This window comes from Hypanus sabinus, chromosome 3, assembly GCF_030144855.1.
Source record: "Hypanus sabinus isolate sHypSab1 chromosome 3, sHypSab1.hap1, whole genome shotgun sequence".
Lineage (NCBI taxonomy): Eukaryota > Metazoa > Chordata > Chondrichthyes > Myliobatiformes > Dasyatidae > Hypanus > Hypanus sabinus.
In genome coordinates this window covers 67,963,348-67,980,482 of record NC_082708.1, presented here as the reverse complement: position 1 = coordinate 67,980,482, position 17,135 = coordinate 67,963,348, and the positions used below count along the sequence as shown (strand labels likewise).

At 39.5% G+C, this 17,135-nt stretch overlaps 1 protein-coding gene across 2 annotated transcripts in view; it reads left to right on the top strand.

The window, feature by feature from the left end:
• The window catches only part of LOC132391419 (NADPH oxidase 4), a 151,314-nt gene that overhangs the window by 60,460 nt on the left and 73,719 nt on the right, over positions 1–17,135 (top strand). For both annotated transcript variants that reach the window (XM_059964597.1, XM_059964598.1), the window contains exons 9-11: positions 4,124–4,316; positions 6,707–6,871; positions 8,675–8,737. In XM_059964597.1, the coding sequence (XP_059820580.1) occupies positions 4,124–4,316; positions 6,707–6,871; positions 8,675–8,737 (421 nt within the window). The remainder of the gene's footprint in view (positions 1–4,123; positions 4,317–6,706; positions 6,872–8,674; positions 8,738–17,135) is intronic.

The window sequence follows — 17,135 nt, the reverse complement described above, 5'->3', positions numbered from 1 at the left end:
ATCTGTGAGGCGTGCGCGATGTTTGTTTTTAATAAAGTTCATGTTGGAGAACACCTGCTCACATACATATGTGGATCCAAAGATCGACAGGACTCCAAGCGCATACTTTTTCATGTTTACATAAATGTCGGGCATAGCATTCCATGTTTCGAACACAAGTTTGTCCGGTTTTGGAAGGTTTTCAATATCACTCCATTTGTGATTCTGAGCAAGAACGGCCTTCTGACGGGCAACATCTTCAAGGTCTGCTGTCAAGCGTCTAAACTTGGACACCCATATGTCTTTGTCGGCTATGTCGGCCAGTTCCATCTCAAGATCAGGTTGACTCACACCTGCCAATGCAGTCGTATTCAGTAGGGAAGGATCGATGCTTAAGGGAGTGACCGGGAAGGATAATGTGTTTTTTTCCTCTCTGAACTCACAGAAGCGTTTCCCAAATGATGTTTGCATTGCGATGATTGCAGAATGTAAATACTCCGAAATTATCATGTCGTGACCTTGTTTGAACTCTCTCAAATTGGGGAAGTGAGACAAAGTGCCTTTCTGTAAATCTCTGGCAAGCACTGTCAACTTGCGCTCGAATGCCAAAACATCCTCCAACATGTGCAGGGCTGTGCGTCCTTTCCCCTGAAGAGCTGTGTTCAGCGTGTTCAGGTGCGCTGTCATGTCTACCATGAAGTGTAGCTTTTCCAGCCACTCTGGCTGTTCCAGCTCAGGAAAGGTGAGCCCTTTGCTGCCCAGGAAAGTTTTCACTTCTTCCAGACACGCGACAAAGCGTTTCAGCACCTCCCCTTTGGACAGCCACCGGACTTTGTTGTGCAGCAGGAGATCAGAATATGCGCTTTCCATCTCGTCCAGTAACAAACGGAATTGACGGTGATTTAAACTTTTTGCCATTATTTTATTGACAATCTGAATGACAACATCCATTACTTCTGTGCATTCCGGAGGAAATGTTTGAGCGCACAGTGCCTCTTGGTGCAAGATGCAGTGAAAAGTCAGCAGCTTTCTGTCCAGCGACTTCTGCAGTAAAGCCACAAATCCCTTGTGCGTTCCCGTCATATTCGGAGCCCCATCAGTAGCTACTGACACCAGATGGGTGGTCTTTATTCCTTTGGCTCTTAAACAATTCAAGACAGCCTCACAGATGTCCTCCCCCCGTGTTTGGTCTTTTAGAGGTATCAACTCAATCAGTTCTTCCTGTGGCCCGGCAGAGTTTACATACCGGCAGAACAACGCTATTTGTTCAATATCACCTTTGTCTTTAGACTCGTCACAGGCAATCGAGTAGGCCACAGCTGAATTGATGTCTTTAATTTGCTGTCTTGTGATGTCTTCTACCATTTTTATGGTTCTGTCTTTGACAGTCTTTGCAGAGAGGGGCATATCCCTGATTTTCTGCACAATTTCACTCTTGTTTTTAAAGTCCATGAATAGATGTTCTGAAATCTTAATGAAAGATTCTTTTATATATTCACCATCTGTAAACTGCTTCCCGTGCCTGACTATTTCCTGAGCGGCAATATAACTGGCGTATGTCGTTGATTTTCCAGACTTCATCCATTTCTGGAAATGATTTTTGCTCAGATCAACCTTCCGCATCAGTTCCGAAACGGCTTTTTTTCTCTCATCTCCATCCGGATATTTTTGAGCAAAGGCTGCGTGTTTACTCTGGAAATGCCTTGCGACATTTGACTTTTTGTTGTTTGCTAGTTTCTCATTGCATATTAAGCATACCGGTAAACCAGTCTCGTCAACAGTGAAAGCAAATGAATCTGTCCACGTATCATTAAACGTTCTGTTTTCTTCAGTCACTTTTCTTTTTTTAGAATTCTCCATAGTTGGCTTACCTTGGATCGAAAAATTAAAGAAATCGCGCACTGGCGGGTGTCAGGTATTGGCAGTGGTGACGTATATTAATAGCGATAAAAACACGTTGTAGCGGTGTGCTCACGCAGTCAGTAAACTGCAGTCGAATAACTTTATTCGAACTAAACAGCCTTGCTTTTAAGCCTCCCTCAACCCAGCCCCCATGGATGCAGATGCTGCAAAAGACGCGTACTCACAAACCCCCGTAGGCTATCTCCCTTAGCCGGAATGCTGGCTAATAGTGAGCCGTTTCGGATGTGCCAGGAAATGTGTCGCCACACTTAGATTGTACAAGATCACCATAATCTTCAAATTTAGAATTACATTTCAAAAGCTAACAAACTAACATAAAATACATTTTAATTAAATACTGACCAATTATTTCCCAAAGCCACAGGGAGCCGCAGCACAGAGGTGAAAGAGCCACAAATGGCTCGGGAGCCGCAGGTTGCCGACCCCCGGTATATACTTATTGTAATTAATAGTTTTTATTACTATGTTTTGCAATGTACTGCTACTGCAAAGCACCAGGTTTCATGACATATGCTAGTGTGATTAAACATGATTCTGATTGTGACCTGGTTAATTTACGGGTTGGGTCAGTGGTAAGGAAGGCAAATGCAATGTTAGCATTGTTTTCAAGAGGACTAGAATCTAAAAGTGGGTGTAATGCTGATACTTTATAAGGCATTGGCCAGACTGTAGTTGAAATATGGTGAGCAGTTCTCAGCCCCTTATCTAAGAAAGGATGTGCTGGCTTTGGAGAGAGTCCAGCGAATGTTCATGAGAGTGATCCTGGAAATGAAAAGGTTAACATTTGAGGTGTGTTTGATGGCTCTGGGCCTGTATTCACTGGCGTTTAGAAGAATGAGAGTGGGGGGGGGGGGGTGGTTGGGATCTTATTGAAACCTATCGAGTATTGAAAGACCTAGAAAGAGTGAATATGGAGAGGGTGTTTTCTTTAGTGGGATAGTCGATGGCCAGACGGCCCAGGCTCGGAATTCAAGGACGTCCCTTTGGAAAAGAGATAAGGAGGATTTTCTTTAGCCAGAGAGTGGTGAATCTGTAGAATTCATTGATACAGATGGCGGCAGAGGCCAATTCAATGGATATGTTTAAAGTGGGGTTTGATAGGGTCTTCATTTGTAACGTTATCAAAGGTAATGGGGAGAAGGCAGGAGAATGGGCTAGAGGAGGATAATAAATCAGCCATAATCAAATGACAGAGCAGACACGATAGGCTGAATGGTCTAATTCTGCTCCTATATCTTATGGCCTTCTTTGAATATCTTCACTGTGCAAGCAGAAAAAGCCATTAAAGGATTATAATATGGTCTTTGTGAGCTTGCTTGTGGTAATATTCAATCACTTTGCTTTCTTTTTGGACACACTGGAGTTTTTTTTAAAGAATCTACAACACTGTTGTATATTTTTAATGTAAAAGTAGGAATGCCTTGCTGAGAATTTGTATTTCTAAACATCTTTGGTAAAAATCACCTGAGTAGAAGCTTGATAAAGACGATTATTTCTCTGTATGTTTGACTAACTGGATGGCATGGTTCTGTAAAGTGTGGCATCGGAACAGCATATTTGTTAATGGTCCAGCAATTGTGAGATTGTTATACAGAACAATATCAAAAGATAAGAATAACTGGTATTTTTAACTGATAATATTCAAATTGCTTTCAACTTGTACAATTATTGCTTTTATATGCAAACATGGAAGTAACATTGACAGATTGTGAAAGATTCAAAATAGCCTTGAGTTTTCAATACAGGTATTTTTCTCAACATAATTAGAACAAACAGTTTGAGATTCTAACTGGATTTTGTAACAACAATGTCGTAGAATTATGACATTTGAAACAAAGCTCAAATAATTTGTATGTTCTGATTCTGTTGGGAATTAAACAATATGCATACAGATGAAGGGTCTCAACCCAAAATGTCAGCTGTTTTACTCATTTCCATAGTTGCTGTCTGGCCTGCTGAGTTCCTCCAGAATTTTGTGTGTTTTACTTTGGATTTCCGGCATCTGTAGATTTTCTTGTGTTTGCATATAGACTGGCTGTTTTGAATATTATTAAACAATTATTAACTGAGAATGTGCTTATAAAGGAAGGGATGGACATTTGTTTATGTGTTCCTTATAAGGTTGAACCCAGAAGCAATAATTTCTGGATGATTTGCATAAAGTGTGAAGTATACTACATGTTTTAGGATAAAAAGAAACTTTTATATCAATTTCTTTCAGGGGCATGTTGAAATATCAGACGAATTTGAATGAACACACCCCTGGCTGCATTGATCTGAATAAAACATTAATTGATGATATCCCTATATCTGAATATCCACCAGAAAGCAATGTTGAGCCAAAGCCTGGGTTGGAAAACAACTTCCAGAGGATCTGTACTGAAGCCCCAAAATTTCAGTCTAATTTACAAGAGGTATGTAAGATTTGGGTATTTATACTAGAACATTCATAACCTAATTTTGCCTTATGATGAAAAATGTACAGCATAGCAATGACCATGAAGCCTACTCATTTTTTGAATCACTTCCCATTCTGCCTCATCTATTTTACAGCATAACTTGCTGTTTTCCTTTTGGACCCCAGTTCATTGAGCTAGTTTTAGCCATTTAGTCTGGGGGAAAATATAACAGGACAGAAACAGAATTAGAATCGGGATCAGGTTTAATATCACTGATGTATTACCTATGATTTTTCAGTTATTTTTGTTTTGGTTCAGTTTCAAAAATACTATTTCCCCTTCTAATTTGTTTTAAAAAGTTGTATGCATGCCACTTCTTTCAAGAAATTGTACATGCCAAAGATTATTTCTGTTGTTTGATACTTAGTGTTAAAACACCTTTAAGTTCAAAGGTCTAATTTAATGTCAGAAATGTATACAGTATGCATCCTGAAATGCTTTTCCTTCACCAACATCCATGAAAACAGAGAAGTGCCACAAAGAATGAATGACAGTTAAATGCAAGAACCCCAAAGTCCCTCCAGCTCTCCTCCCTCCCACATGTCAGCAGCAGTGAGGAACAATCCCCCCTCCCCCCCCACCAGCAAAATAAAGCCAGCATTGGCACCGCCACCAAGCACTCAAGCGTGAGCGAAGCAATAGCAAAGACACAGACTTGCAGTTACCCCAAAGACTTCACATTTCACCCGGCATTCGGCATACCTCAGGTTCTCTCTCCCGCTAATAAGGGAGAAAGAGGTGGCTCCATTTTCCCAGCGAGCGGGAAGACATAACAAACAACTCGCATGCTTATGAAGTTAGAAGTCTGTTACATTGCTTTTCTCGAGCTCTGTGCCTGAAGATCGCAAAGATCCCGGGTCTTCGGGCACACAGCAATAGATTTTCCAACTCCCCATGACACCGATCCTTGATCTACAATCCCAGAGACCCGAGATCTTAAGCTTCCAAATCTGAGCCAGACTCTCAGGCTGAACCCTTGGCGTGCTGACCAAACAGCCAGTCCTGAAGCTCCGAGAATGGGTCCATTCCCGCAAAGAACCGAAGTCAGTGTGTAAGTCCATGTCAGGGTCTTCAAAAGAGCCCTGAAAGGGAAAAATAGAGATTGAAGATGGAAATAGAACCAATTCTGAAAATGCAGGCAAAGGTGTTGCCGGTTAGCACCATTTTAACTTCAACTCTGCCTCCAGTGATCTACCTTCCACAACCCATCAGGGCAGGAAATTCCAGAGATTCATCACCTTTTATGAGAAGAAATTCATGTACAAATCAGTTTTAAATGGCTGCTCTTCCCTCTTATCTTGATTGCTAATTCAAGGGTCCTTTTTTCCTGTGGAGGCAAAGGGTTGGTTGTCATTTTGGGTCAGAACTAAGAGAACAGAAGGAAGATAAGTCACTATAAAGGTGAGAGGGAAGGGTGTTTCAGAAGCTATTAGGTGATAGAGCAGGTGGGACCAGGTAAGGTAGGAGATGATGTGTTTTGAGTACAATAAGATATGCACAATCTCTACATTTCGTATTTCCTTGCAATATTTCAGCCCATATAGACTATGTTGACCCAGGAGAGCAATCCCGTTCTTCATTAACTTTCCATGTAAACTATACAGCACTCATTCCCATTAACTCCACTCACATTCTGCTGCTCACCTGGGGAAATTTTGCAAAGGTTAATTAACCAAGCAACCTGCAAGTCTATGGATCAAAGGGGGGGGGGGGGGGGGGAACTGGAGTTCCTAGTGGAAGCTTGTGCAGCCTCATTGATAGTATGTAAAATCCGTACAAACAATTCTGGAGGTCTGGATAAATTGAGGGACTTAAACTGTGAGGCAGCAACTTTACCTGCTGTGCATTGTACCACTTAAAGTTTCCATAATTAGCTTAACATTAGCAGAGAATGTGCTTCATCTTTCAACACTCCAAACTTAAAATTCAATCAATGTTTTGAGTCCACAACAGATGTGCAACTTTTATAATGAAATGCATTTGATATTCAATGTTACAACTTAGATACTGATCACATAAATATCTCTAAAATTGACTAAGAATAATTTTTGTTATTGTGATTGCCATTCAAGAAGGCACCTTTTTTGTTCACCAAAAGCAATACGTACTTGTAATAATGACGAATATAAGTTTTGCCACTTTCCACTTAAATTATGAAAAATGCTCAACCTTGCTCAGATTTGACCAGAAGCTCATCACTGTTTAGGTGGAACTATGTTTTTGGGATGTAGATTTTTTAAAGCTCATGTTTGTAGCTGAAACTAACAATGAAATAATTGGATGAACTGATCTCCACACCTGGCTTGTCATTTTTTTCTAATCAGAATATTTTCTTTATTTTGAAGACATGGTTTTGGGTGTCTGGTCCTCTCTGTCTCTATTGTGCAGAAAGGCTGTATCGATATATTCGGAGCAATAAACCAGTAACCATCATCTCAGTGAATTCTCATCCCTGTGATGTGATAGAGGTACGAATGGTGAAAGATAATTTCACAGCAAGGCCAGGTCAGGTAAGTTCAAGTAACAAATGAGTCATCATTTCTAAATACTTGCTGTTGTACAGACTTGTAAGATAATGGGGCTGAAAGAGTAATAGGCACAAATGAAAGGTATCAATCTGTATTGTTGTGGGACATGCTTTGGACACCAAATTTTCCTTCTTTTGAATGTAGTCAATATCATGCCTTGTTTTAAAATAATAGAGAGAAAGCTGTATAGTTCAGACTTGTCAGGAGATTTAAATTAATGTTATACTCAAATAAACTCCCAATAGAAGGAAAACTAATGGTCATTTAATCTCCGAAATATTCACTGCAGAATTTTTCCAATGACCTGAATAAATCTTTTTGGAATACCACATGGACTACAAATTTTACCGAGCAGGAAAAGATGTGTTAAAATAATGCTGAACTGGAGGAACCTGGCATGGAGCCTCAGAGAGAACTAGCACTGAAATTTTGCTTCCCACAAAGAGCCAGACATTGTGTGTAATGGAATAGACCTTGTATACTTTGTGCAAAGACTTCATATTGGCCGAACAAACTGGCGAAATCAGATTGATTGTGGGATATTTGCAGAAAGGGGTCAGAGAGGACTGTACCTAGCATTGTGGGCCTGGAGCATTGGAAACATCAGAAATCAATGTTCTGGAGCAATGATGGTTTATGGGGGAGTGTGTGAGAATTCTCGTGTAGGACGTGAATGAGAACTTGGGCTGTCTTGACACATAGGAGATTGTGGGAGCTGGGCATGGGGTAAGAGTTGCTTTAGCTGAGTGATTTTGGGGTCAGCAACAGACAGGAAGCCATTTATTGAGTGAGTCAGAAACTGTTGGAATGTTAACGGATGTAAAACCGACTCTAAAAGAAGCTGAAACCTAATCCGAATGTTTAAATCACAAGGAGCTGTGTTTCAGAATTTGCAGAAAATTACAAGGTTTTCAGATCATTGCAACAGAAATATCGAGTGTCAAATTTCCAAAGGACAACCAATAAAAAATGGATGGAAAAATAGTGGCTCCAGTATAAACAGGATATAAAATCAGCTACAAATTATTCAATCAGAAAACAAAATTATGCCAAATTATTGTAAATGAAGACAGCCAATTAAAACTCGGATTAGTGAAATGTAATCTGTCAAGTGCTGTAACATTTCACTGGGAAATGTAGTAGTTGATTATGTTTTGGTTTCCACAAGGAATTAATTTCAAAATTTAAATGCGATGAGTAAGAATAAAAAAAAAGTCTAATTGTCCTCATCTTTCTGGCAAGAGGTAGAAGACTAGGCTTGTGTTCAAATGGTTCTGGCTGATTCAGTCTGATTTGAGTGTTTAAGATGATTAATAGAAATAAAATGAATCTATTACCATTAATGTAGAAGTGGAGAAACATGGGAAGAGAGGGTATAGCATAAACATTTGCAAAGTTCTGTCAAAAGAGAATATGCAACAGGGGTAGTAGAAATTTATAACTCGTTGCCCAATAAGATGTTGGAGCAAAATCAAAAGTAAATGTGAAAAATAAGGGTGATACATTTTATTGAGGCTGTTGTATTAAGAGTTTGCAGATATGCAGGAAACTGAAAATAACATACAGATTTAGCAAGATCTAATTGGAGAATGAAAGAGGATCAAGAATTTTAAGTCTTCACGATACTTGTCATATGGCCATGCCTTGGCTTTCTACACTTAAAGTGAATTGCAAGATTTGAATGTGATATTTAAGAAAGAAAAATCCAATTTTGTCCTAGTATTCCTCATAAACATCAATTATTTTTGGATTAACTAATTCTTTCTCTCCTTGCATTTTATTTAGTACATTGTTCTGCACTGTCCAAGTGTGTCAGCGTTTGAGAGCCATCCATTCACTCTCACAATGGTAAGTTCAATCCTTCCCGTTACACTTTTTAAAGTCAGATTTTAAAGAAGCACCCTTGCTTTTGAATTGTTAAAAATGCACATCTTTCTGATCATCCAAACTAGAATTTAAATTTTGAGTATCTTGCTAGTGAAAACTTTACTGCATCTTGAAGGATATTCTAATTCAAATTAGCCTTCAGCTGACATTAGTTGCAAGAACACTTTGTGACCGGAGTAAAAAATGGTGCTGCTGATTTGAAATATTTTTAGAACTTAACGGCTCCCTGTCTTCCAAATGAATAGTAGCAATGCAAGTCATCCCAGAGTTGTGAACATAGATGGCTTTACTACATTGCCTTTATTGATTCTGAAAGAGAGCCATTTATGGATGGCCATACATATAAACAAGATCCCACAGGTCTAAATTCAAAACTCTGCTGTACATTCATTCATACAAATGACAGAATTGTTTTCTTCTCTCTACATTTAATAATTGTACTTTCTTATCAGCTTTATGTGCCTTGAATGCCATTCATTACAATAATGGTTAGGTATGGTTACCATAGCCAGTGATTTTTGTGTGCTTTTGACGAATGGAAATAATCAATTTTTGAAAAAGAGACCTGTTTGCTGCAAAGAACAGTTGAATTTTGAAGATCGTTTGAAGTTAACATTTCATTAGTTCTGATTAAGCATTGTGATCGAGCATATTCACCTTTCTTTGCTCTCCATAGATACTGCCAAACTGGTTGAATATTTCCAGTATTTTCTATTTTTATTACAAATACCTGACTATTATAAGACACTTAGTAGTATTCTAGTCGATGCGCCAGAAGGCTATATAGGTTTAAGTCCCACAGCAGAAACTTGAGCATTAACTCCCATTCTGAAACTACAAATTAGTACCAAGGGTGTATTGTAAGGGTTGAATGAGGCACTACCATCCCAGTTTATGTAAAAGCTGCCATTTTAAAAAAAGGGTAATTATCAGTGTTATGGTACATAGTTTTTCCCCACAATCAACATGGCAACCATATAGATTATCTGGTCATGTTATTGCTGTTTATGGGTGCTTCCTTTTCTGAAATTGATTGAAATTTTCTACAGTAATATCTGCACTTCAAAATAATGCCTTGACAGTGAAGAGCTCTAAGATGACCTGAGGCTTTAGAAACCTAAATTGTCTTTTTAATATAGTATTGAAAAGCATTATTTCATGTCTTTGATCCAGGATATATTTTGTGACTGAACTTTTGAATACATGTTTACAAATCTGTCAGAATGAGTGTAAGTCAGTCTCTTGTTTCAGGGATAATGTGACATTTATATTTGCAGAGAGCACTAATGGTAGTTTTGTCAAATCATCACCAAAGAATAGGAGAACTTGAGTGTTATGTAAAAGCCTGTGTGTCATTTAAGTATGAATTGTTTCATCCTTTCTGTTAAAAATAATTTCTCAGTTTATCTGCACTATGATTCTACTGAAAAATGCAAGCAAAGTCTGAGATCAAAAAATTGACAAAACACCGATAAATGTCTGTCATTTCTAGTGAAGCCCCAAATTAGTATATTGTTCAAGTATGTAGTGATTTGAAACAAAACCAAGGATTTTTAAACCATTTGGAAACACTCAATTAGAAGTGAAAACAAGTGAATTATTAAGCTATATCCTATGAGGGATGATTGATAAGTTTATGGCCTAAGGTAGAAGTGGTCCAATTCTAGAAAACCTAGCACATTTTAGAAAAGCTAGCACATTTATTTTTCAACATAGTCCCTTCCTACATGTACACACTTAGTCCAGCGGTTGTGGAGCATATGGATCCCTTCTTTGTAGAAGTGGTCCACAGTGGGGTGATTCATAAGTTCGTGGCCTAAGGTAGAAGGAGATGAGTTATTAACGTCAAACTTTCTGCATTATCACTCAAAGAGTTTAACTGCACGTGCATGTACGAGAGCTGTATAACTCACCTCCTTTTACCTCAGGCCATGAATTTCTCAATCACCCCTGATGAGGACCACCTGGAGGTCCAAGACACTCTCATTACATGCACATGCAGTTCAACTCTTTGAGTGATAAATGCAGAAAGTTTGAAGTTAATAACCCACCTGCTTCTACCTTAGGCCACGAACATATCATTCACCCCTGCTGTGGACCACTTCTGGAGGTCCAAGACACTGACTTCTACAAAGAAGGGATCTATATGCGCCACGACCGCTGGACTAAATGTGTAAATGTAGGAAAAATAAATGTGTTAGGTACCAGGCCACAAACTTATCAATCACCTCTTGTATTTGTATCCCAGTGGAATGATATTTGTTGAATTGTGAACATACAGTATAAAGCATAAGTAAATGGTCTTTTGTGCCTCAAAACGTCTCTCCATGATGTTTCTCAACGCAAATATTCCTTCTCTTATTCCTGAGCTTTTACGAAAACCAAACTGTTTCTCCAATTTCATCGCTGATTGTACCTTTCATTCTGCTCAACACTATTTTCAACAGTAACTTGATGCAGTGAGACATTATGCTTATCGTCTTGTGTTCGTTGCATTTTATCGTCTTGGCTTTATTGGTAAGGCGATAAATACTGATTTGAGGAAGTCCTCCGGAAGATTTCCTGTCATATAACTGTTGTTTAGTATCGCTAAAAGGTTCGTTTTTCCCTTCGGACCAAGTGATTTCAGAATTTCAGTGGAAATCTTATCTTCACTGGCTGCCTTTCTGACTTTTAGACTCCAAGTCGCACTTTCCATCTCTGATGACCAACTACTTATGCTTTATTGACATGAAAATGCTTTTGATAAAGTAAGACACGAGAAAGTAATAGAGGTGCTGAACAAGTACGATCTGGGATGGGAGAATGTGCAAATAATAAGGAACTTGTATTGGAATCAGAAAGTGGCGGTCAGGGTAGAAAATTAACTATCACCATGGGCATGTATTAAGCGAGGCATGAGGCAAGGTTGTGTTGGCTTGCTGGATTTATTCAACTTTTACGGAGAATGGATTTTTCAGGAATGTGACCATCAGGGGACAGGTATTCCAATCGGAGGCTGGAAGGTAGATACCATCAGGTATGCGGATGACACCGCGTTGTTAGCTGACAGCGAATGTGAACTGCGAATCATGCTGAATGAAGTGAATGAGAAAAGCCTTGAATACAGACTAAAAATCAACCCTAAGAAAACAAAATCGATAGTGGTAATCAAAACAAACACTAAAGACTCATTTATGATGGTATCGTTACAAGTGAATGGACAAGACATTGAACAGGTGTGAAAGTTTGGTTATCTTGACAGTTGTCTGACAGATGATGGGAGATGTGAAGTTGAGATCAGAAGGAGAATAGGTATGGCTAAGACCCAGTTCATGAAGTTAAAAGATCTACTATGCAATCGGAAGGTAGATATCCACAGTATAATCCGCTTCCTCGAGTGTTACGTCTGGTCATTGCTGAGGTATGGACCAGAAACATGGACCCTGATGAAGGATGACATTAAATGAATTAATGCTTTTGAAATGTGGTGCTGTTGACGAATGTTGAAGATCAGCTAGGCAGAGAAAGTCTCAAATGAGAGGGTTTTGTCCGAAGTTGATAGACCACGGATACTGCTGGAGAAGATCGTAAAGTTGAAAGTTGCTTATTGTGCACACGTTATGCAGAGAGATGACATCTTGTCAGACTTGCTATATGGAAAGGTGGAGGGAAAGAAAGGAGGAAGAAGGCAAAGAACAACGTGGCTGGATAACATCAAGGATTGGACCAAGCTGGACAAGACCAGGAATGTTGTAGACAAGTGTTGGGACAGAGCAGCGTGGAGGGAAATCGTCCGCCAACTGGAAATCCCAGATGCGACCTAATGACAATGATGAACATACAGTATAGACCAGGGGTTGGCAACCATTACCACCGAAAGAGCCATATGGACCCATTTCCCACAGAAAAGAAAACACTGGGAGCCACAAAACCCGTTTGACATTTAAAATGAAATAACACTGCATACAACGTTTTTTTTGCCTTTATGCTATGTATAAACAAACTATAATGTGTTGCATTTATGAAATTGATGAACTCCTCCTGCAGAGAAAACGAAATTACATTTCTGCATGCAACAAAAACATTTTGAACTCCGAAAAAAAGACATTGGGTTGAAGGTTACTCGATTGAAAAATTAAAAGAAATCGTGCACTGGTGGGTGTCAGGGATTGGCAGTGGTGACGTATATTAATAGCGATAAAAAACACGTTGTGGCGATGTGCTACACGCAGCGCTAAAATAACGACATTGCAGTCAAAGATAACTTTATTCGAACTAAACAGCCTTGCTTTAAAGCCTCCCTCAACCCGCCCCCCGTGGGATGCTCCAAAAGACACGTTCTCACAAACCCCCGTAGGCTATCTCCCTTAGCCGGAATGGTGGCTAATTGTGAGCCGGTTCGGATGTGCCAGGAAATGGGGTCGCCACAACTTTTTATTTAGATTTTACAAGATCACCATAATCTTCAAATTTCGAATTACATTTCAAAAACTAACAAACCACGGGGAGCCACAGCACAGAGATGAAAGAAAAGCATGCGGCTCCGGAGCCGCGGGTTGCCGACCCCTGGTATAGACAAACATACAGTATAGATGTGGCAATTCATATGTTCAGTAATTTGACCTAGCTGTTCTATAATTGTCACTTTTACCTTTTAATATTGCAGCCAAATATGTATGCAAACAAAATCTGGCTTTGCTTCAGTGGATGTGGTGACTCGATATAATTTTATTCTTTACAAGCTATATCTGTAGTTTTACAATGCATGTCTAAATATAGGTTCTGACATTTTGAACACAGTAACCTGGATTTTTTTTACGTTGGTCAAGAAGAACTGCAACTGACTAGTTATAGTTTTGAAATAAAATGGGCTGGAGAGAAATCTGTAACACAAAATGTCATCCTATATTAATGTGCATGAGATATCATTTTGACAAAGGAAGATAATCATAGGTATGCATGTGCCCTCATTTTGTCTGTCATCGTCTTCATTATATACAATGTCATATGACAGAGGTGACCATGTTTCATGACCAATTTTGTTCTTGGCAAATTTTTCTACAGAAATGGTTTTCCATTGCTGCTTTCTGGGCAGTGTCTTTACAAGACTGGTGACACCAGCCATTATCAATACTCTTCAGAGATTGTCCACCTGGGGTCAGTGTTCGCAAAACCAGGAATTGTGATAGGCACCAGCTGCTCATACAACTATCCACCACCTGCTCCCATGGCTTCACGTGACCATCATCAGGGGCTAAGCAGGTGCCTCACCTTGCCTAAGGGTGACTTGCATGCTAGTGGAGGGAGCAAGTGCTTTGTACCTCCTTTGGTAGAGATGTATCTCCACCCCGCCACCTACATTTTGCATATATAGGTATCAAAAGGGTATTGTTCAATACTACTGTATATTTAGTGGTAAATTCTAACCTAGTAAGCTTTCACAAGCTGAAGAACAGCTACTGAAAAAGAAACACTCAATGACTTGTGATCAAAGGCCAACATTTCCTATGGTTTCTTAATAGATTAGATTACAGATCTAGATATATGAATGAATTTGAGTGAGCTGACTTAAACATAGTATCTGTAATGCTGGACCAAGCTGGACCTAAGATGCTGCTGAAATTCTGGTATGTTCTACTTGTACTAACAGTTAACAAGGTTTAGAAACTTCAAATGGGTGTTTACTTTATTCTTATAGTAAGCAATTCCCTGATGTGCTGTATCGACACACATGGCAATATCATTATAACCATTAGCTTCTTTAAACTATGAGTTCATTTCTGAGATACTGTAACTTCCAAAGAGAATCAAGTACCTTTGAAACTACTTCATCAGAGATCCATTGCTGGATCTTGTATTTGATTATTGATCTGATTATAGAGGATTTCAGTTAAATGGGCCATCGGTTCATCGGTACAGCCACTTACCGTAAATTCCGGACTATAAGCCGCTACTTTTTTCCCACGCTTTGAACACTGCAGCAACACTGCGGCCTATACTATGGTGCGGCTAATGCATGTTTTTTTTCATGCCGCCAAAAACATTTTGCCTCGTAACAGTAGACTGTTATGAATCCTGTAACTGGAGAACTTACCAGCAAAGATAGAGAGGTCCGTTGAAGTCTGATGTCACTATTTTCAAACGTTTTATTTATAAAGGGACACAAAAGTAGGGTTAATACATACATTCAGATAGTGCACATTGTCAACATTCAATCTAAAGTGCAGGTATAGTAATACTCATCATTAAGTGAGCTCTGTTGTTGTCTAGGGGTTAATAGATTGTCCGTTGGAAATATAAAAGTCTCTCAGAAGGCTGCCGGCCTCAGCCCTTTGAAAATCACTGGGTTTCACGTGGGGCGACCGAGAGAGAGAGATTGGGGGAGAAGAGAAAGAACTTGCCGAGTCTTGATGAAGCTTACGTGAAATTGGGGGAGCGTTGGTTTCCTCTCCCCAATGTTAGTTAAAAGCGGTTTCCTGTGATTCCAGCCACAAATTCCAATCCCGGAATCTAACGCACGTGGCTTCCTTCAGAATGGCATCCCACTGCTGCGGGACCACTCTCTCATGTCTTCTGGGTGTGTCTGAGGGGCTGTCCCCCTGAGACTCTCCTTTATACTTCCTCACGGGGTCGCAGGAGTCGATCAGGTTGGGATGATGCAATCTCTCTCTCAACCAGCCCACCTTGCCCGAGGGCTTTTCACGTGGTCTCCATGAGACAATAGTCGCTGTCGCCTTATTCTGTATCCCGGGTGGAACGTGCAATTTGTATTGTTATGATCCCAGCCCCCTCCTTTGTGAGAATCGCAAGAGCATCCATCGAAAGGTGGGGGGGGGGGGGGGGGTCAGTAGACCCAGTCGGAGAGAGAGAGAGAAATGTGCCAATTGCAGGTCCCACCAGGGATACAGAATAACAACAGCGACTATTGTCTCTGAATGTTTGTATTAACCCTACTTTTGTGTCCCTTTATGAATAAAACGTTTGAAAATAGTGACATCAGACTTCAACAGACCTCTCTATCTTTGCTGGTAAGTTCTCCAGTTACGGGATTCGTACCAGCACGTTTCTCTCTCTCTCTCTCCGACTGGGTCTACTGACCCCCCCCCCCCCCCCCCACCGGACGGGTGCTCTTGCGATTCTCACAAAGGAGGGGGCTGGGATCATAGCAAGACCAATAAAATTGATGAGTAGTTCACGGAGGTCCAATGAAATTGTACGATAAATCAAGCGCACTTTCACAATTAAATTATTGTAAATCAGTCATTTGTACTCACCCTCATCAACATGGAAAACACTCGAAGAAAAGCATATGATGCAGCTTTTAAGTTAAAGGCGATCAATAACTTTTCCTGGTAGGCTGCAGTATATATATTTTTTTACCAGTCGTTAGGAGATATTGGAATGTTGTTCGTGCACTGTTCAGTAAAAAAGTATACGCAATGTAATTTGTGTGTTACCGATACGTAGGTATATTTAAAAGTAGCTGTGTTACAGGCACTGTTCAAAAAAAAGCATTTGCAGTATGTATTTGTTTATGTTACCATACGGATTTAATTAAAAGTTAAAAAATCCTCACGTGTAATATCTTTCTGTGTAAATATCTCATATTACAACATGGGACACCTGCGGCTTAAAATCCGGTGCGGCTTGTACAAGTACAAAATTGATTTTCTTTCTAAAATTAGAGCGTGCGGCTTTTAATCAGGTACGCTCTGTAGTCCGGCATCTACGGTACTTGGATCAACTCTTAAAGAACAAAAACTAATTGAGAAAATAGCTGGGGTTCCCTTCGTTTGTTTAGGACACTATGCCACTTAGTGGGAGCAGGAGACTGTTGCTGAATAGTTTCTAACGTGTACTTGTTTGGCCATTAGACACTACACCGTGCTGAGAATAAACATTTCTTAAATACCATCAGTTGCATATATGTTCAAAAAGCCGTGATTTTTGTCACTGATAGCTGGCAAGAAATAAGCAGAAAGACAATTCAGAGCTCTTCTGCACGCTGCATTTTCAAGCATCCAGGCTTAGAGATGCCAGAAACAACCAGGAGTGAAAATAAAATGATTTCACTACTTCAACAAATTAGAAACTACAAGGAATTTGAAGCTAACAACAATCATCTTGAATGTTACAATGAAAATGAAGATTTGAAGAATGCAATCTTGAATAGCATTGTATGAAGTCATTCTGTTATCTGCAGTAGGAGTTTACACTGATTTTGTTCATTTACAGTCAATTAAAAGAATACGGCAGTGCACACTGAATTAATTTCTCTGATAATTATTAGGAACTAACATACAGTTTTATAGTACTGTAATAGTATTGATAGTGATAGAATTTGTTTTGTGTTTCATTTAAATACATAATTTGTTAC